Source organism: Phocoena sinus, chromosome 5, assembly GCF_008692025.1.
Source record: "Phocoena sinus isolate mPhoSin1 chromosome 5, mPhoSin1.pri, whole genome shotgun sequence".
NCBI classification, from domain to species: Eukaryota; Metazoa; Chordata; class Mammalia; order Artiodactyla; family Phocoenidae; genus Phocoena; species Phocoena sinus.
The window spans coordinates 107,262,012-107,288,924 of NC_045767.1; the positions used below are offsets into that span (position 1 = coordinate 107,262,012).

General features: G+C 39.8%; 1 protein-coding gene across 2 annotated transcripts in view; it reads right to left on the reverse strand.

Moving 5' to 3' along the window:
• MND1 (meiotic nuclear divisions 1) overlaps positions 1–21,566 on the reverse strand; it is an 84,264-nt gene extending 62,698 nt beyond the window's left edge. The window contains exons 1-4 of one of the 2 annotated variants that reach the window (XM_032633035.1): positions 21,484–21,566; positions 11,809–11,874; positions 8,410–8,467; positions 5,015–5,163 (exon numbers count right to left, since the gene is read on the reverse strand). In XM_032633035.1, coding sequence (XP_032488926.1) covers positions 5,015–5,163; positions 8,410–8,467; positions 11,809–11,874; positions 21,484–21,486 — 276 coding nt within the window. In that variant the 5' untranslated portion in view covers positions 21,487–21,566. The remainder of the gene's footprint in view (positions 1–5,014; positions 5,164–8,409; positions 8,468–11,808; positions 11,875–21,483) is intronic. The other variant, XM_032633036.1, reaches the window with a different exon arrangement.
• Positions 21,567–26,913: the final 5,347 nt, after the last annotated feature.

Below are 26,913 nucleotides of genomic sequence, written 5' to 3' on the forward strand. Positions count from 1 at the left end.
AAACAAACACATGCAAAATACTTAACATTGCTAGTCACCAGGGAAATGGAAACTAAAACCACAAGATAACACTACATACTTATTAGAATGGGTATCATACCAAGTATTAATGAGGTTGTGGAGAGACCAGAACTCTCATACACTGTTGGTAGGAACCTAAAATGGCACAGGCGCTTTGGAAAACAGTCTTGGCAATCTCTTAAAAATTTATACATACAACTAACATATGATCCAGCCATTCCGTCCCTAGGTATTTACACAATATAAATGAAAACATATGCTCATACAAAGACATATATGAATATTCATAGAAGCTTTATTTATAATAACTCCAAACTACAACAAACAAAACCCCCAAATGTCCATCAACAGGTAAACAACTGTTGTATATCTATACAATGAAATACCATTCAGCAACAAAAATGCATGAGTAATAATATACAGCAACATGGATACATCTTAGTTATGCTAAGTATAAGAAACCAGGAAATAGAGTATATAGTGCATGGTTCTCTTAATATAAAATTCTAGGAAATATAAACTAATGTATAATGGCAGAAGGCAAATCAGTGGTTGCCTGGGGATGGGGGCAAGGGAAGCAGTGTGTGTGTGTTGGGGGGTGGGGGAGGGTGGTGGGCAGGAGACAAAGATTAAAAAGGGGAATGAAGAAAATTTTAGGGGTGATGGGTATGCTCCTTATCTGGATGGTGGTGATGGTTCCATGGAAGTATATATATGTCAAAACTTATCAGTATAGGGCTTCCCTGGTGGCACAGTGGTTGAGAGTCTGCCTGTCAATGCAGTGGACATGGGTTTGTGCCCCGGTCCAGGAAGATCCCACATGCCGCAGAGCGGCTGGGCCCATGAGCCATGGCTGCTGAGCCTACGCATCTGGAGCCTGTGCTCTGCGATGGGAGAGGCCACAGCAGTGAGAGGCCCGTATACCGCAAAAAAACACAAAAAAAACAAAAAGAACTTATCAGTATATAAATTTTAAATATGAGCAATTTGGGTATCTCAATCCTCAATAAAGCTTTTTTAAAAAAATAATCAAAAAGATAAGATTTATACATTTGGGAAATAAAAGGAATGAAAAATCTGTGATATGTATCTTCTAAGATGGTCCTAATGATCCTTGCCTCTTGGTATTTATGCCCATGTACAATCTTTCCTTGAATATGAAATTTAATGATTTGTTGCTAGGGAATGGAATGAGGCAGAGGTGATGGGATGTCATTTCCAAGATTAAGATACAAAAAACCCTGTGGCTTCTGTCTTGGACTCTCCACACACATTTCCTCTGAGGAAAGGCAGCTGCCACATTGTGAGCTGTCCTATGGAGAAGCCCATGATATAAGGAACAAGGGAGGCAGCTGGCTAAAAGCTATCAAGGAATTAAGGCCATCAGTCCAATAGCCTTCCAGGAACTGAAGACCTCAGCCCCATAGCCTGTAGGGAACTAAATTCAATAACCATTAAGATTGAGTTCAGAAGTAAATCTTCTCCCAGATGAGCCTTCTGATGAGAATGCAGCCCTGGCCAACAGTTTGACTAGAGCCTCATGTGAGACTCTGAGCCTAACTAAACTACAGCCTCATGTGAGACTTTGAGCCTCACTAAACCTGATCCACAGAAACTGTGAGATACGAATGTTTGTTTCTTTAAGCCATGAAGTTTTGGGTATGCAGTTCTGTTCCAGCAGTAGATAACTAATACAAGATCTAAGTCACATTTATATAAAAAAAGTCTTCAAAGCATATTTAGCCATTTTGGATATATACTTTTAGAATACAAATAGAGTATTTGACTAAAACTACATTAAACGGGGGCTTAATTTTCTTATGCAATTTGAAGTCCAGAGGTAAGGCAGTCTAAGGCTAGTGCAGTGTGTCAAAAATGCCACCAGAGACCCAAACCTTTTAATCCAGGTCCGGCCATTCTTAGGGAATGTCTTCATCCTAACACTTGTTACCTTAGGATCACAATATGATCTCATGTCCATATCACAGATAAGAAGAAGGGGTTTTGCCTTTATCAGGAAAGTGAACATTTTCTCAGAAACCTCAAGCTAGTCTTCTACTTACATCTCATTCATCAAAAGTGTTTCCCACTGCCATTCTTAGATGCAAGGGAATCTGGGAAGATAAACATTTTTTAGCAAGACACACTGCTCCCTCAGCATAGTAAATGTTTTGTTAGTAATGAAGAAGGGGGCAATGTTTATTAGACAGGCAACCAGCAGTATTTGCCAAAGTCATACATTTTATTTATGGTAAAACCAAAAATATTGCAGGAGTTTATAGAGGGGCAAGAACACAGTAAGCTATGGGAGCTTGAGAAGGTTTCTGAGGGGAGATGTTTAGAACTGGCTAGGTAGAAAGGAAAGACGAGGGAAGTCTCAAGGGGAGTAAAAGCAAGAACAAAAAGTCATGAAGACCGGAAAATGTAACAAGGCCTAAAAATAAATTACCCTGTATAAAGTTTTTAATTGCATAACTAAGTTTAAAAAACAATCCTGAGTGATGAATATGCATGTTGTTTCCTAGCAAGGAAACAAAATGCATCATCATAGATATGCAACAAGCTCCTACTGTATAGCACAGGGAACTATATTCAATATCTTATAATAAACTGTAATGGAAAAGAATCTGAAAAAGATTACACACACACACACACACACAAACACACATATAACTGATTCACTTGGCTGTACACCTGAAACTAACACAACATTATAAATCAACGATACTCTAATAATAATTTTAAAAATGCAGCATCGTGTCTAAGAGATGAGACATGGGCAAAGGACCTGAATGGGCATTTCTCTAAGGAAGATATACAAATGGCCAGTAAACATATGAAAAGATGCTCATGATTAGTCATAAGGGAAATGAAAGTCATAACCATAATGAGATACCACTTCAAACCCACTAGGATGGCTGGAATCAAAAAGTCAGGTAACAACAAGTTTTGGTGAGGATGTGATGAAACTGGAAGCCTCATACACTACTGGTGGGAATGCAAAATGGTGCAGCTACTTTAGAAAACAGTCTGGAAGTTCTTCAATCAATGAAATATAATGTTATCATGACCCAGAAATTCCCAAGAGAAATAAAAACATATGTCCACATAAAAACTTGTACATGAAATTTTATAGCAGCATTATTCCTAACAGTCAAAAGGTGGAAATAACATAAATGGCCATCAACTGATGAGGAGACAAACAAAATGTGGTATATCCAAATAATGGAATATTATTTGGCCGTAAAAAGGAATGAAATACGGATACATATTACAGCATGTATTAACCATGAAAACATTACGCTAAATGAAAGAAGCAAGTCAAGAAAGACACATATTATGTGATTCCATTCATATGAAATATCCAGAACAAGGAAATCTGCAGACACAGAAAGTAAATTAGTGGTTGCCTAGGGCTGAGGGGGTGTAGGTGGGCTGCTATGACCTTGGTTCAAACCACCATTACTTCATAGCTGGATGATTCCAAGAACTTAACTACCTGGTTTCCTGCTTCCATTCTTTGTTCGCTAATGGATTCCAAATGCCTAGAACAGTATCTGGCACACCAAGGAAAGTAAGTATCCAATAAATCTGTTGTTATTTTGACTTCAAATCCTGTGTTCTTTTTCACTTGATTTATTTTGTGGGTATGTATCTATCATGGGAGGATCCAAACCCCCTTCCTACTTTGGCGAATTGCAGGCACCAAAAGGAGGCAGCTACCTCCCACCATAGAAACTAGAAACCCCAATTATTTACTTCTCCAGTTCCCCTGATAACTAGAGTGTGGGCACACGGTCGAGGCTTGGCCAGTCTCATGTACCTCCAGAATTGTGAGCTGGTACAGAAGTTTCTTGGTGGTTTTTTGTTTGTTTGTTTTATTTTGGTGGCAGCAACATCTGGTTCTTCAGCCAGGAGTGCCAGTGGAGTTATCTTCTGAGGTCAGCAATGTCAATAGAGTTCGGTGCAGTGTTTGAGGCACCAGTATCCTCACCAGAAAGGCTTCGTGGTGTGTTCTGGCTGTGGTCTGGCTGTGTATCCTCCCTCAGTTCCTGCCTACTTTTAGAACTGTGTGTCCACCCTTCCCCATGATTCTGGAAGTCTATCTTATATCTTTCAATAAATTTCTTTTCTGCTAATGTCAGCCAGAGTTAGTTTGTGTTGCTTGTAATTAAGAACACTGACTGAAAGAAGGCTCCCCATAAAGTTGAACCTTCTTAAACCCAGGAGCATCATTTTAAAAAGCGGTGTTTCAGGAGGATTTTCCTGTGAAGAAACACAATCTCACATAACCTCTAAACAGAGAGAAATTAATTTACTTTACTATTGTTGTATAACTTTTCCTGTTCTTGTCATCTTCCAGAAAAATCGGGATTCTTTCTCCCTTCACCCCAAAACAAGTCCACAGCCCCTTTCCCTAAAGTTTCATTCCTTGCCTATATAGTAGTCCCCTCATATCTGTGGTTTCATATTCCATGGTTTCAGTTACCTGTGGTCAATCACAGTCTGAGAATATTAGATGGAAAATTCCAGAAATAAACAATTCATAAGTTTTAAATTGCATGCCATTCTGAGCAGCATAATGAAACGTTGCACCTTCCTGCTTCATACCACATGGGACGTGAGTCATCCCTTTGTCCAGTGTATCCTGCCCATTAGTCACTTAGTAGCCATCTTGTTTATGGGGTTATTGTCATGGTACCACAATGCACATTAAAAATTTAACGGAAGCCACTAAATGAAAAGAGGATTAAGTAAAACAAATTTCTTTCTTACAAAGCAAATCTATTATTTTAAATTGTGGTGGTGGTGGGACTTCCCTGGTGGTCCAGTGGTTAAGACTCCATGCTCCCAATGCAGGGGGCCTGGGTTCAATCCCTGGTCAGGGAACTAGATCCCACATGCCATAACTAAAGATTCCTCATGCTGCAACTAAGACCTGATGCAGCCAAATAAATAAATAAATATTAAAAAAAAAATTGTGGTGGTGTACCTGAGATTCCAGAACCTCCAGCTTACGTTTCCTGGCGTGAAGAGCTTTACTTGGAAAAGCCCAATAATAATTAGATGTTCCAATTCTCTCACAGTCAACCATACCATCATCAACCAAGCTTTGAAGGACTTCTTTTACTGACATAGCAGCTAGGAGAGATAATTTTTTAAAGACTTCATATTAAGACACATCATAAATCAAATTAAAAGGTCAATAACTGGGGAAACACTTGCAATAAATATTATAGATTGAGTCAATAAGTTAATAAATAAGGAGCTTTTAAAAATAATAACAAAAGAAGACAAATACTCCAACAGAAAAATAAAATAGATCAATGGGCATCTATAAAATATGTATGGTCAGGGACTTCCCTGGTGGTCCAGTGGTAAAGAATCCGCCTTCCAATGCAGGGGGGACGCGGGTTCAATCCCTGGTTGGGGAACTAAGATCCCACATGCCGGGGGCAACTAAGCCCGTGCCACAACTACTGAGTTCGCGTGCCTCAACTAGAGAGCCTGCGTGCCGCAAACTAGAGCCCATGCGCCCTGAAGCCCATGCGCCACAACTAGAGAGAGAAAACCTACACGCCACACTAGAGAGAAGCCCATGCACCACAACGAAGAGCCCACATGCTGCAACTAAGACCCGACACAGCCAAAAAAATAAATAAAATAAATAAATATTTTTTAAAATGTATGATATTTGTAATAATATCGTCAATAAACATGAAAAATGTTCAAACCCACTAATAATTGAAGAAATGCAAAATAAAGCATGAGATACGATCTCTCGACTACCAAATTTAAAACACTAAAAATTGTAATAAAGGATTCAGGGAAATGGGTACTCTCAACATGGGTGGAAAAATGTAGCAATATGTACCTAAAACCTTAGGTTTATGCATATCTCTTATGCAAAAATTTCACTTTTATAAATTCAGCTAAAGAAAATAATGATGGATATGTATAAGGATGCTTGTCAAAGCACTGTTTTCAATAGCAAAACCCTGGAAATCAGTACAATAATGGGACTCAAAAGTACTTTTTTTGTAATGATACACAATGCATTCATTAAATTTACATTATAAATATTTAATGGCCTGGGTATATATACATCCAAAATGTATTATATAGAAAAGTAAGTTAAAAGACAGTATGCACATATGTGACAGTAGTTATCTTGAATTAAGGTTAAGAGGCAATTTTTATTTCCTTCCTCTTGCTTATTTTTCATATTTTTTTCCAACAATGAACATGTATTACCTTCCTTGCTAAGGAAACTAAAACAAAACTACTATATAAAATTAAACAATAAATAAATAAATATATTGGATGTTATGGTTAGGCGTAAGATTAAAAATCAGAAAAGAGTTTTTTAAATAGCATGTAAAAATACAAAGTCATATTTCACAAATGTCTGAAATTATAAACCATTCTTACTTTCTATCAAATAAAACTATACCAAGAAATTATCCATATTTTAAAGTCCATTTTAATTTTTCCTAGAGCAGATCCCCCAATTTAATAAAATCTATTAAATATTTAAAGATTTAATAAATAAAAAAATAAAGTCTACACCAAATGCAAAACATTCAACCTCATGTATAAAGAAGTACAAACTAAAATGAAATGTCAAAGAATTCTAAAAATGAAAATAGTTCTGAGAAACGAATTTGGGTATAATAGCCTTTCCTGAAGGCGATTTGAGAACACACATAAAAAGCCTAAAACTAGACAAGTCTCTTTTTCTATTCTATTTCTGGGGACATTTCTTAATGAAGTAATATGAGATTTGAAAAAAAGTTTACAGCAGGGGGAGAGGAAGGGGTGAATAGGTGGAGAAGCGCAGAGGATTCTTGGGGCAGTGAAAATATGGTGTATGATACCATAATGACACCGTAATTATGGATCCGTGTCATTACACATTTTTGTCCAAACCCATAGAATGTACAACACTAAGAGTGAATGCTAATGTAAATTATGGACTTAGTGTGATTATGATGTGTCCATGCAGGTTTGTCAACTGTAACAAATGTACGATGGTAAATGATTTTGATAATAGGGGAAGTTATGCATGTGTGGGGGCAGGAAGTATAGGAGAAATACTGTGCCTTCCTCTCAATTTTGCTGTGAACCTAAAAATACTCTAAAAAATAAGTCTTAGAAAAAATTTATGGATGGCATGTTAATTACACATTAATTTTAGCAGCAAAATTTGGTAACAACCTAGATGGTCAACAATAGCTAATGGGCTAAGCAAATTATGGCACAGTGGGTGGCCACAGGATGAAACATTAGGAGATGCAGATGTTGTAAATCATTTTTTTTAAAGCAAATGACATAGGAAAGTGTAGATGATATGATGGTATATGGAAAAATACACGAACACAAAACTGTATATGCAGCATGGTTCCCTCTCAGAGAAATGGACAGATACATACAAACACAGATAAACAGAACCTAAGAATAAGATATCAAAATACACCAAAATGTTAACAATGGTGATCTCAGAATAGAGGGATTATGAACAACTTTTATTTTTATTATATTCTTTATAATTTCCAAATCTGTTAAAATAACATGTATAGCTTATATAATCAGAAAGTAAGGTTTAAAAAAATATATATCATATGTAGTGACCCCTCAAAAGATAACCTCCAGAACCTGTGAATGTGACCTTACTTTGGAAAAGGTGCTATAGAGAGGTAATTAAGGACCTCATGATAAAATCATCCTGGATTTAGGGTGGGTCCCAAATCCAATGACACGTGTCCTTATAAGACACAGAAGAGGAGAAAAAAAAAAAATGCAGAAGGCCATGTGAAGGCAGAGGCAGAAATTAGAATGATGTGTCTATAAGCCAAGCACTGTGGGCAGCCACGAGAAGCTAGGAGAAGCATAACATGGATTCTCCCTCAGAGCTTCCAGAAGGAACCAACCCTGCCAACACCTTGATTTTAGACTTCTGGCCTCCAGATTATGAGAAAATAAATTTCTACTGTGTTAAGTAGAAATTAAGTTTATGGTAATTTGTTACAGCAGCCGTAGAAAACTAATACACTATGTAAATCACATTTAACAAATACCAGAACATACATGAAGAAGTTTTTACTTCTTCTGAAGTAAATTATACCCATAAATAAATAAATGTGTGTAATTGTGTGTATGTATATGTATGTGTGTGCACACACAGGCATGCATGCATATTCCACTGTAGTTTCCCTAGAGCAGATATTTCAAACACAAGAATCATGGTCATGGCCCAGAAACATTATATTGGGACTTTTATAAACATTCTTCATCTCTAGAAATTTATGTTTCCATGAAGTGAAAGACTGTTGCAGGAAAGGTGATGGGTATTTACCAAAACATTCTGGCACATTTTTTGATACTTACTAATGCCTTTTTCTTTGGGAGCAATCTTCTCCATGTCTTTTAATTGAAATACATCTTTCTGTTTAAAAGAGTTGAAAGATGAAAAACATGCATTTATTTTCTACTATATATTTACATTTACCATAATTATGTTTATAAAATATTGTACTAAAAAACTATGACTGGAAGTGAATAGTGCAATAGAATCGAGAATTTTAGAGCTAGAAGAAACTGTAATTATCTTGTTCAATACCTTCAACAGAACCTAAAATGGACAGATTTTGCATGAACATACAATTCTTTAAAGTAACTGGAGGGCAGAATGCAAAGAACATCTTCCCAATGAAGTATAAAATCTAGTTATGATGAATCATTTGTTAACATGAGATAATCAGCTTCTCTGACACTTTGATTTGAAGAAAACACAAATAGTGCTTTGCTTAGCATATACCATACATCACAGATTAGCAGTTCTAACTAAAAGCAAAACAGACAGCTGTCAAGATTTATTTACATTTAAGGTTTCATGGAAGAGCCACACCTAAGTAAGAAAAACATACAATTTATGGCTATCATCATTCACCCATACATGCTGCATGTCCACCACATGCAAAGCAAAACATTATGGGAAGATATACACAGAGAATATTTAATCTTATGGTTGGAAAAAAAAATCTATGCAGAATACTCCTTTCTTCTTGTAATAAGCTGTGGTTGAACTGGTAAAAAGAACTTGGATAATAAAAGTGAAATATTTGAAAAGACTGAAGTATTCAGTAATTAGAACAGAATTATTGTGATTAGTGTTATGGAAATATGGGATCTATTTCTTCCAACATAAACTTGAAAAGGTAACTTCAATAGGATGGAAATTAGACATCATAAAAATTTAAAACTTCTGCTCACCCAAGTGCACTGTTAAGAAACTGAAAAGACTGACTAGACAATATTCACAAAACATACCAGACAAAAGACCAGTAGCCCAGATATACAACCCCCTGCAAAAAAGATGAACTGATAGATGGATAAAGGAATGGAGAGATGAAAAAAAAAATATATATATATATATGATAAAGCAAGTAGAGTATAAAATGTTAACGGCAGAATCTAAGCTGGGCATATAGGTATTCACAGTGAAGTTCTTTCATCTTTAATAATAAAATGTTGAAAAAAGTAACTTCATCTCAGTACACTTAAGATTTAGTAAATTAAGGAAAATACTAAGTCATTGGTCCTAGAATGTGAAATAAATTTTTGCACATCTGGGAATAAACTGTTAAAAGAGAATTCTGTAGGGTCTCAGAGAACATGTAGTAAATTACTAACTTCAGGCCTCTAATGCGTTAAAAAAAACCCAATTAATCAAACCTATTCGCAAAAACCTTAGGAAAAAGAACATGAACTCATTGAGACATCTGCCTAGATGTAGTTATCAAGGAAAAGCCCCAGACATACTGGCTGCCCCACTGGGGTTGCTATGTAAATAAATGGGCTTGCAAAGAACTAGCCTCAGGACTAAAGTGTGGTCATTTAAATGGACAGAGAAAATGGTCTCAAGTAAATATTGATTCTCCCCTACATTAAACAGAGATAATAAAGGAGAGATGAACACAATGGTTCTAGCTCTCAAAAACAAAAAACTATGTGTAAAGATACCATGGAAGACACACAGTTATAAAGTTAGATAACTTTTAATTAAGCACTTATGACCTGAGCATTATAATGTTTTACACAGATTATTTCATTCAATCCTCATACCAACTTTGTGAACTAGGTACAATTATTATTAGCCTTTTTAATAGATGAAGAAACTGAGACTTAGGTCAAGTAACTTGCTTAACGTCACAGAGCTATCAGGTAAAACAGACGTCAGGTACAAGTTCTCTACCTTTGAGCTGTACTGTGGCCATGTCCTTCCTAAGTGTAACAGGCAAAGAATTAGTAACTTCAAATAAATCTATGTATGTATTCATATGAATTGATATGTATAGGAATATATGAACTGAAATCAATCAATTAATACAATTAATTCCTATCTTTACCTAAAAACTCATTGACTACTGAACTTCTTTAACTTCTAATACTCATTATAGTCACGGTACCTTAGTCATTAGTGTCTTAATGTCATTGAGAGCAGTGCTGAAAAAATTTTAATCAAAAACAGCTAACAATATCATAAAGAACAAATTAACTCCCCTCACCACTCTCCCCAGCTTTCCACTGCCTGCTAGGAATTAAATCTACTTTTCTTGCTCTAAGACCATAGGAAAAATATTTCAGCTCAGCAGAATAAGTAGTCATAATCTTTACCTACAAACGTAATCAATTTATCGTCCTAATCATATCATCATTATTAATATGATACTCTGTTCTGAATTGCCAATGACTTTTAGTAAGTCATTGTATGTAAGACTAGTAAGATTTCACTTAAAGGGCAAACAGTTTAAAAAAAAAGTGCCCACAATACTTCACTTGTTTCACTGAGAATCTGCATTATCAAAATGAAAATGTCAAGTATTATCATTACTTATTAATTTTACATTCTATTTTGCCGTTTCCCCCACCTTCTTCATATTGATATTTGTAAATAATGAAAATAGCCAGTAGGTTGGGGCCAAACCAGACTTTGAAGGTTCTGTCAAGAGGTAAGACATAAGAAATTAATATTTTTGTAGGTCAAAAGTTTGGATTTTAACCTGGAAGCAAGAAAAGCCACTGTACAGAACATAGGCTCTAGAGCCAGGTGACTGGGTTTGAATCCTGGTTCTGCCACTTAGGGGCAGAAACTTCAAACATATTTCCTGTTAGTGGCAGGCACGAATAACTGGAGTAAATTAAGGAGGCTATGTACCATCACATGTGTGTTATACCATATGCAGGCTTATAAATGTAAAGAGGCTGTATTTAGCACTATCTCTATAATCAGATGATCCCCCCTGGGTTTTTATCCTACTACTATCACTTCTTGTTTTGAGATCCAGGGCTGGTATCTTAGGCTGTGTCTCAGATGTCCAGATCTGTAGAATGAGGATCTCAGAAGGTTAAAAAGGATAAGATCAGATAACTACACCAAGTGCTTAGAATAGTGAATGGCACCTAGGAAGCACTCAGTAGATGTGAGCTATTATCATTATTATTTTCAGGTAAAAGGGGACACAATCAAATATATGCTTCAGAAAGTTAATTATGGTGCCAGAGTATAGGGCAGTCTGGATAGAAGAGACTCTACAAACCCTGGGATAGGATTTTTTCATGCTTCACAGCTCACAGGAACCACAAGTGTTTGTAGAATTTTATTCATTCTTTAGGAAATTGGTCACTATTGATTTCTAATAAAAAAAGGTACAGTTAACACTGGATGACATAAACTTAAGGAGAAAATTACACAAAATACTAAAAATCTTAAGGAAAATGACTTACCGTCTCAAAAAATATTTCCATCATGCGGGCTCTCTTTTCCTCTGCACTTAGTCCTTTTTTCTTCGACTAAAGCACAAAAGTTAAAAAGTAAACAGTGCAATTAAAAAACAAAACAAAACAATGCTTTTTAAGACAACTTGGTTCAAAACATTATCAGAAATAATGCATGGTCTCATCTGAGACCAAGAGGTTTAATAACCCTCAGAGTGAGGCCTCAAGATGGATTTTTAACAACTCTACTACTTTATGCCAAGCCTTGTGGTAGGTGCTGCCAGTATAATAAGAACTGTGACTGAGACAGTGCCTGGCATTTTGTAGAAATTCAATATTTATCAAATGATCCAATAAGTCACTGTATTTACCTTCAAAAGAATCTCTCAAGGAAAATAAATAGACATAACTACTTATAGTTAATGAACAGGTACATGTACAAATTGCTACCCAGGAAAGAATAAATTAATTCCACCCTGGAAAGGGAGGAGGGTTAGCTAGGAAGGCTAGAGATGAACAAGATTTTGGCAAGTTGAGAAATGGTGAGAAGGGTGTCCTGGACAGATCACACACAGGCACAGTGTTACAGAAGTACATGGAATGCTCCAGAAAGACAAACACTCAGGGATGATTATTATACAAGTGGAGTATGCAGATGGAGTGGCAGATGAGACAAGAAAGGTTGTCTGGGGCCAGATTATGGAAGGCTGACTGTCCAGCCAAAGAGAGCAGACTTGACTTCAGGCCACGAGGAGCTACTGAGCAATTTCTAAAGCAGGGAGTGACAAAATAAGAGTTAGGTGACATTGTGGAGGGAAGGCTGGAGGAAGGAAAACCATGTCCAAGTAGAAAATGAAAGCCTACTTCAGGTTATTATTATCCTGTCACTACCCTTTAGCTAACTTGAAATTAAGATAATTAAGATGTAACTGAGGGACTTACCCGGTGGTCCAGTGGTAAAGAATCTGCCTCCCAATGCCAGGGATGCAGGTTCAATCACTGGTCAGGGAACTAAGATCCCACATGCCGCGGGGCAACTAAGCCCACGCACCACAACTACTGAGCTCGCGTGCCTCAACGAGAGAGACTGCATGCCGCAAACTAGAGAGCCCACGTGCTCTGGAGCCTGCGTGCCACAACTAGAGAGAGAAAACCTGCAGGCCACAATGAAGAGCCCATGCACTGCAATGAAAAAGATCTCGCATGCCCCAACAAAGACCCAACGCAGCCAAAAAAATAAAGAAAATAAACAATAAAATTAAATAAATATTTTTTTAAAAGATGTAACTGAAATGTATTTTAATAATAAATTTTACCATATATTTTATATAGGGTATATACCTAAAGCTAAAGTCTGAATTTTCAAAACGCCAAATTTCCTCAAAGCAAATATTCACAGAAAATAACAAAAGAGAACGAGAACCATAATCTCTAGTACTCTCATGGAGGATTCCACACTAATGTTTCTGAAGTAATCTGCATCTTTCTTAAAAATTGCATGGGATTATAGAGGAACATAAATTGTTTAGTAAGAACTCTAAAATACTTTATACCACATAAAAAGCAGGCATAAATAAACCAACAATAATAAACCTATCCAATTATAAACTCCATCAGAAACGAGAGCCTACACTAGACAAGGAAAGGAATTTGGAATTGCCATTCTGAATGCATTCCAGAGTACATGGTCTAGAAACCCATTAACCCCTTTCCACAGCAAATTATCCAGTGTTCCTTGATGAGTTGCACAGGTAAAATAAGTAGCCTCAAAGTTTATCTTTTTCTCTTTTCCCTCTGTCCACAATTTTAAATACTGCAGTTCCCCAGGGTTCTTTCTCTAATGATCCCCTCTCCCCTCACACCTTTTCTTTGATCTCACCTGCTTTCATGGTTTTAACAAACACCTATGCTGAGAACTCAAATCTTTACATCATTGGATTAAGTGGGCGCCTGAGCTCCAATCTCACGTACCTACCTGTCTGCTGAATAGACGTCAAACTCAGCAGGTCTAAACTGACCTCTCCTCTCCCACATCTACTCCCCAAACCTGCTGTTCTGGATCTTGAGTTCAGTTAGATTCCACCTTGTTACCCGAGCCAGAGGCCTGGCAGTCACCCTAGGTTCCTTCATCTCTCTTACTCCATATCCAACCAATCACCAAGTTCTGCCAATTTCAGGGCTTAACTGTTTCTCAAATCGATCCTGTCTGCTCCATCCCTACTACCTCTACCTTAGAAGAGGCCTTGATTATCTGTTCCCTACTACATACCTGCAGTCTGCTAACCATACTTTGTCCCACCCTCCAGCCACATTCCACGCTGCCAAAAAGCAAACCTCTCCTTTGCCATGCCTACCCATGCCTCTCCCTTGCTTAAAACTCTTCAGTGGCTCTCAACCATCCAGAAGTATCCAATCACCCTAGAATGACATACAAGGCCTTCTGTCACCTGACCCCAACCTACCTCTCACAGGTACCACTCCCCACCTCAAATTTACCATAACAACATGAAGAACTAAGCAATTTAAGCTGTAATACAAAAACTACTTGTAATTCTCCACTTGCAACATGCTCTTTCCCATTTCTGTGCCTTTTAAAAAATGTTGTTCTATCTAAAACACCTTCCTCTCATGCAAATCAAAACCGCAGTGAGGACTTCTCTGGTGACCCAGTGGTTAAGAATCTGCCTGCCAATGCAGGAGACACGGGTTCAAGCCCTGGTCCGGGAAGATCCCACATGCTGCAGAGCAACTAAGCCCGTGCGCCACAACTACTGAGCCTGCGCTCTACAGCCCATGAGCCACAACTACTGAGCCCGCACGCCACAACTACTGAGCCCTCGAGCTGCAACTAATGAAGCCCGCACGCCTAGAGCCCATGCTGTGCAACAAGAGAAGCCACCACAATGAGAAGCCTGCGCACCACAATGAAGAGTAGCCCTCACTTGCTGCAACTAGAGAAAGCCCACGTGCAGCAACAGAGACCCAACACAGCCAAAAAACAAAAACAAACAAAAAAAATGAAACAAACAAATAAAAAAAACACAGTGAGATATCACCTCACACCTGTCAGAATGGCCATCATCAAAAAGACCACAAATAACAAACTGGTGACAATGTGGAGAAAAGGGAACCCTCGTACACTTCGGTGGGAATGTAAATTGGTGCAGCCACTGTGGAAAACAATGTGGAGCTTTCTCAAAAAACTAAAAATAGAACCACCATATAACCCAGCAATTCCACTCCTTTGTGTATATATCCCAAAGAAACAAAAACACTAATTCAAAAAGATACATGCACCCCAGTGTTCATAGTAGCATTATTTACATTTGCCAAGATATGGTAGCAACCTAAGTGTCCATCAACAGATGAATGGATAAAGAAAATGTGGTATATGTATAATACACATATACATGTGTACTTATATACATATGTACATACACACACACACACACACAATGGATTTTTATGACTCAGTCATAAAAAAGTGGCAACATGGATGGACTTGGAGGGCTAAGTGAAATAAGTCAGAGAAAGACAAACACTGTATGATATCATTTATATGTGGAATCTAAAAAATACAACAAACTAGTAACAAAACAAAAAGGAGCAAACTCACAGATATAGAGAACAAACTAGTGTTTATCAGTGGGGAGAAGGATGGGGGAGGGGCAAAATAGGGGTGGGGAGAGAAAAGCGTTATTATGGGATTATATGAAATCATATGTGTGAAACTTGAAAACTGTAAAGTACTATAGAATTTAAAGACTCTTTCATTCAATAAAACAAAGCAAAACAAAACAAAAAGAATTCTTCAGAACATGAACTGCCTTTGCCTTCCCAGAGGTTAGTGCCAGGTTAGAAGAGCAGTTGTAAAGACCAGCCCTCAATATCAGGACCATGTATCTAAAATTTGAGGCCACTCAGACTCTCAAATCCCACAACACCTCTCTGCACTCCCATAAATACATTTCAGGGTGAACTGATAATAAGGAAGTCTGTGATAACCATATATTGCCTTACTTGGAGAGATAAACCAAAGGAATCTCAGTTCCATGAAACCATACACTATGAAGACACGTTCACTAAACCTAGGGTAGAGAGCTAGAGTTCAGTATTACGTTATTAGCCTCCCTTCACACTGGCTTCTGCAGTATCTGAATAAAGCAAGATATCCACACTCAGAAGGCCCATTCAGCTATTTCTCTAGTCCACTTGGTCTCAAACTGCCATACACAGAGATTAGAATCATCTCAGGAGCTTTTAAAACTACTGATGCCCAGGCACATCCCATAAGAAATGAATCAGAATCTCTGAAATGGGGCCCCTTGGCCTCATATTTTTAAAATCTTGAGGTGCTTTAATTGTGCCCCAGGATTGAAAACACTGTTTCTCTCAGCCCAGAATCTGAAGGTTAAGTCAGGGCACTGTGGGGCAATGAGAATCCCCTTAGGACTTTAGTTTGTGGCTGCATCAGTGGAAAATAGAGCCAAAGCTTTAGAAAAGGCTCCTAATATTTTGTTATTATAAACGGCTCCCTGAGAGACCCTGGACTCCGCAAGAATCTGCCACGCAGAGGCAGGCAATGAGGAGAATCTAATGTCCTGAGGGCACACTGTTTTAGGAAAGCTCTTATCACTCAGCTCAACAGCTTATTAAAGTCACTCAAGAAATATGGATGGAATCAGGAAGAAGTAGAAAATATGAACAGACCAATCACAAGCACTGAAATTGAAACTGTGAATAAAAGTCTTCCAACAAACAAAAGCCCAGGACCAGATGGCTTCACAGGCGAATTCTTTCAAACATTTAGAGAAGAGCTAACACCTATCCTTCTCAAACTCTTCCAGAATATAGCAGAAGGAGGAACACTCCCAAACTCATTCTACAAGGCCACCATCACCCTGATACCAAAACCAGACAAGGATGTCACAAAGAAAGAAAACTACAGGCCAACCTCACGGATGAATATAGATGCAAAAATCTTCAACAAAATACTAGCAAACAGAATCCAACAGCACATTAAAAGGATCATACACCATGATCAAGTGGGGTTTATTCCAGGAATGCAAGGATTCTTCAACATACACAAATCAATCAATGTGATACACCATATTAACAAGTTGAAGGAGAAAAACCATATGGTCATCTCAATAGATGCAGAGAAAGCTTTTGACAAAATTCAACACCCATTTATGATAAAAACCCTCCAGAAAGTAGGCATAGAGGGAACTTTCCTCAACATAATAAAGGCCATATATGACAAACCCACAGCCAACATCGTCCTCAATGGTGAAAAACTGAAAGCATTTCCACTAAGATGAGGAACAAGACAAGGTTGCCCACTCTCACCACTCTTATTCAACATAGTTTTGGAAGTTTTAGCCACAGCAATCAGAGAAGAAAAGGAAATAAAAGGAATACAAATCGGAAAAGAAAAAGTAAAGCTGTCACCGTTTGCAGATGACATGATACTATACATAGAGAATCCTAAAGATGCTACCAGAGAACTACTAGAGCTAATCAATGAATTTGCTAAAGTAGCAGGATACAAAATTAATGCACAGAAATCTCTGGCATTCCTATACACTAATGATGAAAAATCTGAAAGTGAAATCAAGAAAACACTCCCATTTACCATTGCAACAAAAAGAATAAAATGTCTAGTAATAAACCTACCTAAGGAGACAAAATACCTGTATGCAGAAAATTATAAGACACTGATGAAAGAAATTAAAGATGATACAAATAGATGGAGAGATATACCATGTTCTTGGATGGGAAGAATCAACATTGTGAAAATGACTCTACTACCCAAAGCAATCTACAGATTCAATGCAATCCCTATCAAACTCCCACTGGCATTCTTCACAGAACTAGAACAAAAAATTTCACAATTTGTATGGAAACACAAAAGACCCCGAATAGTCAAAGCAATCTTGAGAACGAAAAACGGAGCTGGAGGAATCAGGCTCCCTGACTTCAGACTATACTAAAAAGCTACAGTAATCAAGACAGTATGGTGCTGGCACAAAACCAGAAAGATAGATCAATGGAACAGGATAGAAAGCCCAGAGATAAACCCACGCACATATGGTCACCTTATCTTTGATAAAGGAGGCAGGAATGTACAGTGGAGAAAGGACAGCCTCTTCAACAAGTGGTGCTGGGAAAACTGGTCAGGTACATGTAAAAGTATGAGATTAGATCACTCCCTAACACCATACACAAAAATAAGCTCAAAATGGATGAAAGACCTAAATGTAAGGCCAGAAACTATCAAACTCTTAGAGGAAAACATAGGCAGAACACTATGACATAAATCACAGCAAGATCCTTATTGACCCACCTCCTAGAGAAATGGAAATAAAAACAAAAATAAACAAATGGGACCTAATGAAACTTCAAAGCTTTTGCACAGCAAAGGAAACCATAAACAAGACCAAAAGACAACCCTCAGAATGGGAGAAAATATTTGCAAATGAAGCAACTGACAAAGGATTAATCTCCAAAATTTACAAGCAGCTCATGCAGCTCAATCACAAAATAACAAACAACCCAATCCAAAAATGGGCAGAAGACCTAAATAGACATTTCTCCAAAGAGGATATACAGAGTGCCAACAAACACATGAAAGAATGCTCAACATCATTAATCATTAGAGAAATGCAAATCAAAACTACAATGAGATATCATCTCACACCAGTCAGAATGGCCATCATCAAAAAATCTAGAAACAATAAATGCTGGAGAGGGTGTGGAGAGAAGGGAACACTCTTGCACTGCTGGTGGGAATGTGAATTGGTACAGCCACTATGGAGAACAGTATGGAGGTTCCTTAAAATACTACAAATAGAACTACCATATGACCCAGCAATCCCACTACTGGGCACATACCCTGAGAAAACCATAATTCAAAAAGAGTCATGTACCAAAATGTTCATTGCAGCTCTATTTACAACAGCCTGGAGATGGAAACAACCTAAGTATCCATCATCGGATGAATGGATAAAGAAGATGTGGCACATATATACAATGGAATATTACTCAGCCATAAAAAGAAACGATACTGGGCTATTTGTAATGAGGTGGATAGACGTAGAGTCTGTCATACAGAGTGAAGTAAGTCAGAAAGAGAAAGACAAATACCGTATGCTAACACATATATATGGAATCTAAGAAAAAAAATGTCATGAAGAACCTAGGGGTAAGACAGGAATAAAGACACAGACCTACTAGACAATGGACTTAAGGATATGGGGATCAGGAAGGGTAAGCTGTGACAAAGTGAGAGAAAGGCATGGACATATATACACTACCAAACGTAAGGTAGATAGCTAGTGGGAAGTAGCCGCATAGCACAGGGAGAGCAGTTCGGTGCTTTGTGACCACCTAGAGGGGTGGGATAGGGAGGGTGTGAGGGAGGGAGATGCAAGAGGGAAGAGATATGGGAACATATGTATATGTATAACTGATTCACTTTGTTATAAAGCAGAAACTAACACACCATTGTAAAGCAATTATACTCCAATAAAGATACAAAAAAGAAAAGAAATATGGATGAGGTGTATCATCCGCTAACACTGATTTCAGGCTAACTTATTCATCAGTCTCCTTCACCACTACGAAGAGTTTTCATTACTAAACACCTTGGGAGAGTATCATGGCCTTTTACAAGTAACTAATGTAAAAGGATGCCATATTACTTCATATTTAGAAATTTCTCCAAAAAATCAACAAGGGCTCATGTAATACTTAGGATTAAAGAAAATCTCCTCGTAGTATAAGTTAGAGATACACTCAAATTAGTAAGTAAGGGGGCTCAAAATTTGACTTGAGGACAATGAAGGAAACTTCTCCAACTAGGAGTTAGAGAAATCCTAAGTGGTTCAGTGGTTAGGGCTCTGCGCTTCCACTGCAGCGGGCACGGGTTCGATCCCTGGTCGGGGAACTAAGTTTCCGCAAAAAACTTTTCTAAAGTCAGCCCTGTTGATCACTAATACAATTTTTTTTTTTTTTTTTTTTGCGGTACGCGGGCTTCTCACCGCTGTGGCCTCTCCCGTTGCGGAGCACAGGCTCCGGACGCGCAGGCTCAGTGGCCACGGCTCACGGGATCCTTCCAGACCGGGGCACGAACCCGCATCCCCTGCATCGGCAGGCGGACTCTCAACCACTGCGCCACCAGGGAAGCCCACTAATACAATTTTGAAGAATTAAAATTAGATGGTATTTGCTGCCCTCAGAAGTGGCTGGCCACACCACATTTCTCCAATTCCAAAAATATGCTTGGACTTATAACTACTGTTTACCCAGCAAGCGCAACCAAAATCGAAACAGCTATTAATTCACAATCAGGAAAAGAACAAAAGTTATCTTTGATCAATATAACAGTAAACTTAGTTCTTAATAATACATGAAAAATAGGAAGTATGTCTCTTACAAAAAGTTTTATTCTAACTTGTTCCATGTTTCTCCATTACTAGAGGTAAACATCAGAAAAGAGTTAATAGCACATTAAACTAGTATTAGAAGGTGATGTAGGTGTAGAAAGATATTAGGTAAAAAGACAAAAACCAAAAAATTAATGCATATGGGCTGCATAGTACTCAGTAGTCAGTTCTATCAGGCCAGTAACTCTATAAAGGAGAAATATGGTATCACGGAACACTGGTACCAGATTTAAGTGTGGGCCTGTTTGGCTTCCTACACCATTTTATGCCCAGGTGGCTGGGTTGTTAGTTTAACCACAAAGAAACCGTTATCAGATTTGATTACATCTGGGCAAATATCTTCAAATAAACATCGTACAACCTATATCTCCGTCCACCACCAGCTTGGCAAAATAACGGCCACTTAAGATATTAAAATCTTAGATCCACTTCACTAGACGGTGATTCTCTGCCAACAGAAGGGGGTGGGGGATGGAACTCTGAAGGTTTATGAAAATGATTTGATGAGCAGAGAGACATTAAATTCACAAAGAGAAAGAGACGATTTGGAATCTAACCAGGGCTTAACCCAATCAGGCAATGCAAGGAAGACGAAGTCGGTACGGTGCTTCCCTAATAAAGCGACTCCGAAAACACAAAAGGGCAGCCCGGCCCTTCGTTAAAACCAACGCATTTTCACAGAAATCCTCTAACTGGCATAAAATGAAGATTTGTTACGTCACTTTGGAAATTGTGACCAATACTGAAATGTGCTATAAATGCTACAACGCCCCAAACCACTCAATCTTCAAAGATCAAGCAAGCTCCTCAGGCCCCCGGAACCCCCCGGCGCTGCCCGCCGACACCCGTTCCCTGTTCTCCACCGGTGGCGGCGCCTATGGTGGCCGGAAGCGGGGAGCCTGGGCACCGCTTCTGAAGTGACTCGTGGCCTTGCTAACAGACTGCTGAGTTCGTGAGACACTCGGGGCACGTACTCGAACGCCCGTATTTAACCTGACCCACCCGGGAGGGAGCCGGGGGACACAAGGACGGGGATCCCAGCGCGGCGCCTCAGCCTAGGGGCTCAGGCGGCGGGAGCCGAAAAGCGCCGGGCGGCCGGGGCGTCGCCCTGGCGGGGGAGCGGCCTCTGCCGCCCACTCGGGGGCCAACGCCGGGCCCCGGTGGCACGCAGCCGAGGGGCTCTGCAGTCGGGCCACTATGGAAGAGGGGAAGCGGGGAGCGCGCCCCCAGCTCTTACCATTGCGCGGGCGGCGCGTCTTCCGGCGGCGGGGCCCGAGCGCGGCGAGGGGCGGGGCGGGCCCAAGCGGGTTTGATTTTGGCGCCGACACCGCCCCGGGGGCGGAGCAGCGAAGGGGAGGCGGGGAAGAGAGGCCGGCTGTCGCCCAGACGGCGCGCAGCGACCCCTGGTGGCTCCGCGGAGCGGCCGGCCGGCCGGGGTGGGGCGAGGCCCGTCCTGGGGGCGGGGCCTGGTTGCCCGCCGGTCCGTCCTGGTCGATTCCACATGCTGGCGAGCAGGGTCTCCCAGCTGCTTCCGCCTCTTCGGTCCTGCGTGCTGACTGTGACTCCTTTTTTTTTTTTTTTTTGTCAGAAAGTCGAGCCCTCGCCTTGACTTCTTTCTTCGCTCAGCGGAAACGCGGCTTAAGTTTGCCTTAAAAAACAGGCAGTTTGGCTGCTGGAGAAGGAAACGCTGCCTCCATCCATGCGGATTTGCCTGGTCTGGAGCGGACTTCTAATTTTACGCCTAATCTTCTCTCCCACCGATATCCACTACTTTTACAGCTTTTAAAGATCCGTTTGTATGTCTGCCTTTGCTTTAGTTTTTTTGTTTGTTTTGTTTTCTTAATACAAGAGAATGAATTTCAAATCAAAACGGTCGAAAGTATGTTGCCTCATTACTCGATGGGGATTCAGATCAAAAGCTCGGGTCCCTTTACCTCAAGGTGCCAGAAAATTAACTCAGACTTTTCCGTTACTTTGAAGGTTATTGTACGTTATTTTGAACCATTTCAAAGTATAGTAATTCTACTAGGAAGAAAAGTGGCATCTAAAACGAATTATCTCCTGTTGCAGGGTAAGGGTATATTAATTTAAACAAGAGTTCCATTTTGTTTTTCCTACAGTTCGATACAATTCAATTGACGAGATGATTTTAAGAGAGTAAAAGGGTATCCATTTAGTAAGTGTTTTAATATTAGTACTAGCAAATGTATAATTAACACACCATACCCTAGATTTCTCATGTATTGCTTAAGATACAGCTGAAGTAGGTATGTCAGTAAAAAATTTTTTTAAATTAAAGTGATATTTAAGAAAAATATTAAGTTATTACTGGTGCTATGTAAAGTTGTCAAAAACCATAAAAGTGGCATTTGTGGGAAGCCTTGCCTTTATCTCCTCGCGGACTGCCATACTCATCTGCTCGTCAAGAACAGTTTTTCTTCACCTGGGTAACTCTTACCCATCCTTTCAACAGCTCAGGGGTAGCTTCCAGGAGTCTTTTTCTCTCCGCTTCCTCATGCCACCCTCGACAAGAAAAAAGGGTCTCTGTAGTTTTATCACAGCATCCCAGATTCATTTTGTAATTTTTTTTTTTTTTTTTTTTGCGGTACGCGGGGCTCTCACTGTTGTGGCCTCTCCCGTTGCGGAGCACAGGCTCCAGACGCGCAGGCTCAGCGGCCATGGCTTACGGGCCCAGCTGCTCCGCAGCATGTGGGATCTTCCCGGATCGGGGCACGAACCCGTGTCTCCTGCATCGGCAGGCAGACTCTCAACCACTGTGCCACCAGGGAAGCCCTCATTTTGTAATTATTAACTTGGACAACTTCCCTATAATATCAAACTCCTTTCTGTAGCAGAGACTACGCCAACCATTTGGTATCACCAAGGCCTAGCACAGTGCCTGACACGTGATAAACACTCAATAAATGTGTATTAAATAAATGTCCCAGGTTTTCAAGAATACCATCTTGTCATTTACTTAGGGATATCTAGATATGGTTTTCAGGTGAAAAAAAAACAAAGGATATTTTACTTGCAGCAAGTAGTGCTTTCGCATTTACTATTTTCACCAACAGAGTTCTGAAATTCTCTGATATGCCATTCAGATGTCTTGAGATGCTCCAAGTTTCACAATATTATGGGGCAGGCAGATGTAGTATATGAGTTAAGTATGAAAGCAAATAAATATTTGTAGCATCATACATTTGGATCATGAATCCACAATTTAGCATTTGTCATAGTACCTAAATGGCATTTGTTTATTGAACAAATTCATGTTTTACAAAAACCTTAAGCCCACGTTAATTTCATTTTAAAAATTTTGAATATCTGCTGTTGGCTGAATATGTGAGGATGAAGCAGACAGGCCACACCCAGTTTATATTCCAGTCAGTGCTGCCCTTCCATCTGGGCAACTGGCCCTTGCCCTGGACCTTGCTCTGGGGCTATGTTGGCCCCGCTCCAGCCTCATCACTCCCCATATCCAAGGAGTCAGCAGGGCGAAAGGGACATGCCCATCTGTAACCCACTACCTTCTTTCTAGACCAAGAACCCGGGAACCCAGTATCCTCTGCCTTAGTTTGAGTTCGTGGAATGACAAAGCCTGAGGCAAAGATGTGCTGGTGCAGGCATACTTCGTTTTATCATGCTTCACTTTAGTGCACTTAGCAGCTATGACATTTTGTACGATTGAAGGTTTGGGTCGAGCAAGTCAATCAGTGCCATTTTTCCAACAGCATTTGCTCATTTTGTGTCTCTGTGTCACATTCTGGTAATTATTACAATATTTCAAACTTTTTCATCATTATTATATCTGTTATGGGGATCTGCGATCAGTAATCTTTGATGTTACTTTTGCAATTGTTTTGGGGCACCATGAACCATGCCCATGTAAGACAGAGAAGTGAATTGATACGTGTTGTGTGTGTTCTGACTGCTCCACCGACCATCCGGCCACTTCCCGGTCTCTCTACCTCCCCTTGGGGCTCCCTATTCCCTCAGATAAAACAATGTTGAAGCTAGGCCAGTTAATAACCCTACAATGGCTTCTAAGTGTTCAAGTGAAAGGAAGAGTCACACATCTCTCACTTTAAATCAAAAGCTAGAAATGATTAAGCTTAGTGAGGAAGGCATGTCGAGAGCAGAGACAGGGTGAAAGATAAGCTCTTTCACTGAATAGCCAAGTTGTAAATGCAAAGGAAAGTTCTTGAAGGAAATTAAAAGTGCTATTCCAGTGAACACATGAATGATAAGAAAGCGAAACAGCCTTATTGCTGATATGGAGGAAGTCTGAGTGGTCTGGATAGAAGATCAAAGCACCCATAACATTCCCTGAAGCCAAAGCCTAATCCAGAGAAGGCCCTCACTCTCTTCAATTCTGTGAAGGCTGAGAGAGGTGAGGAAGCTGCAGAAGAAAAGTTTGAAGCCAGCAGAGGTTGGTTCATGAGGTTTCAGGAAAGAAGTTGTCTCCATAAAAGTGCAAGGTGAAGCAGCAAGTGCTGATGTAGGAGTTTCAGCAAGTTATCCAGAAGATCTAACTAAGATAATTAATGAAGGTGGCTTCACTAAACAAATAGATATTTAATGTAGACACAACAGCCTTCTATTGGAAGATACCATCTAGGACTTTCATAGCTAGAGAGGAGAAGTCAATGCCTGGCTTCAAAACTTCAAAGGACAGGCTGACTCTCTTATTGGGGCTAATGCAGCTGGTGACTTTAAGTCGAAGCCAACGCTCATTTAACATTCTGAAAATCCTAGGGCCCTTTAAAATTATGCTCAATCTACTCTGACTCTGCTGTATAAATGGAACAACAAAGCCTGGATAACAGCACATCTGCTTGCAACATGGTTTACTGAATATTTTAAAGCCACTGTTGAGACCTACTGCTCAGAAAATAACGCGGGCCTCTCACTGCTGTGGCCTCTCCCACTGCAGGCCACAGGCTCCAGACGCGCAGGCTCAGCGGCCATGGCTCACGGGCCCAGCTGCTCTGCGGCATGTGGGATCTTCCCGGACCGGGGCATAAACCGGTGTCCCCTGCATTGGCAGGCGGACTCTCAACCACTGCGCCACCAGGGAAGCCCAGAAAATAGATTCTTTTCAAGATATTACTGCTCATTGACAATGCACCTGGTCACTCAAGAACTCTGATGGAGATGTAAAATGAGATTAATGTTTTTATGCCTGCTAACCCAACATCCATTCTGCAGCCCATGGATCACGGAGTAATTTCTATTTTCAAGTCTTATTAAGAAATACATTTTGTAAGGCTCTAGTTGCCATAGGTAGTGATTTCTCTGATGTATCTGGGCAAATTCAACTGAAAACCTTCTGGAAAGGATTTGCCATTCTAGATGCCACTAAGAGCATTTGTGGTTTATGGGAAGAGGTCAAAATATCAACATTAACAGGAGTTTGAGAGAGGTTGATGCCAACTCTCTTGTATGACTTTGAGGGGTTCAAGACTTCAACGGAGGAAGTAACTACAGATGTGGTGGAAATAGCAAGAGAACTAGAGTTTGATGTGGAACCTGAAGATGTGGCCAAATTGCTGCAATCTCATGATAAAATTTGAACAAATGAGTAGTTCCTTCTTATGGATGAGCAAAGAAAGTGGTTTCTTGAGATGGAATCTTCTCCTGGTGAAGATGCTGTGGAGACCGTTCAAATGACAACAAAGGATTTGGGATATTACATAAACTCAGTTGATGAAGCAGCAGCAGGGTGTGAGAGGACTGACTCCAATTTTGAGAGAAGTTCTATGTGGGTAAAATGCTTTCAAACAGCACCACATGCTGCAGAGAAATCGTCCATGAAAGAAAGAGTCGATGCGGCAGACTTCCCTGTCTTATTTTAAGAAATAGCCACAGCAGCCCCAGCCTTCAGTGGCCACCACCCTGATCAGTCAGCAGCCACCAACATGGAGGCAAGACCCTCTGCCTTGCAACAAGATTACAACTTGCTGAAGGCTCAGATGACAGTTAGCATTTTTTAGCAATAAAGTACTTTTAAATCATGTACATTTTTAGACGTAATTCTATTGTACACTTAATAGGCTACAGTATGGGGTAAGCATAATTTTATAGGCACTGGGAAACCAAAAAATTCGTGTGACTTTATTGCAATATCATACTTTATTGCAATATCGCTGATGAATGCCTATAGTTTATGTGGGAGTGAGGAAACAGCGAGGATGAGACAGGAGGGAGGAAAAGCCACTAAAGATGTGTGCCCTTCTCAGTTTGGGCATTTCAACATCTTTACAAACCCATCTTTTTTTGCCCAAGAGAATGGAAGTTTGTGGAAATCTCGAGAGAACACAGGAGAGACAAGACCTGATGACAGAACTTCACTGGAGAGGATGTTCTGAAGCTCCAGGTGCCTCCCAGGCCCTTGGCTGCTTTCTGAGTTTCTAAACCCCCAGCATTCTTTCTGCTTAGAGCTGTGGTTCTTGCCACATCCATCCAATGAACTCTCTGCCAGCTGGGCCATGCCTGTCTAGACCAGGGCTAGGTGCTCAAGCCAAAGGCTAATGTGTAGGATGAACATAAGGCAGGCCACTTGCCTCTGAGGTGTCCAAAATGGCGCTGGTCAGTGATACATTGACCCCACTGGATCTTCTCTTGGGAATGATGAGTGCTAAGCGCACATAGAGAGGGCTGATCA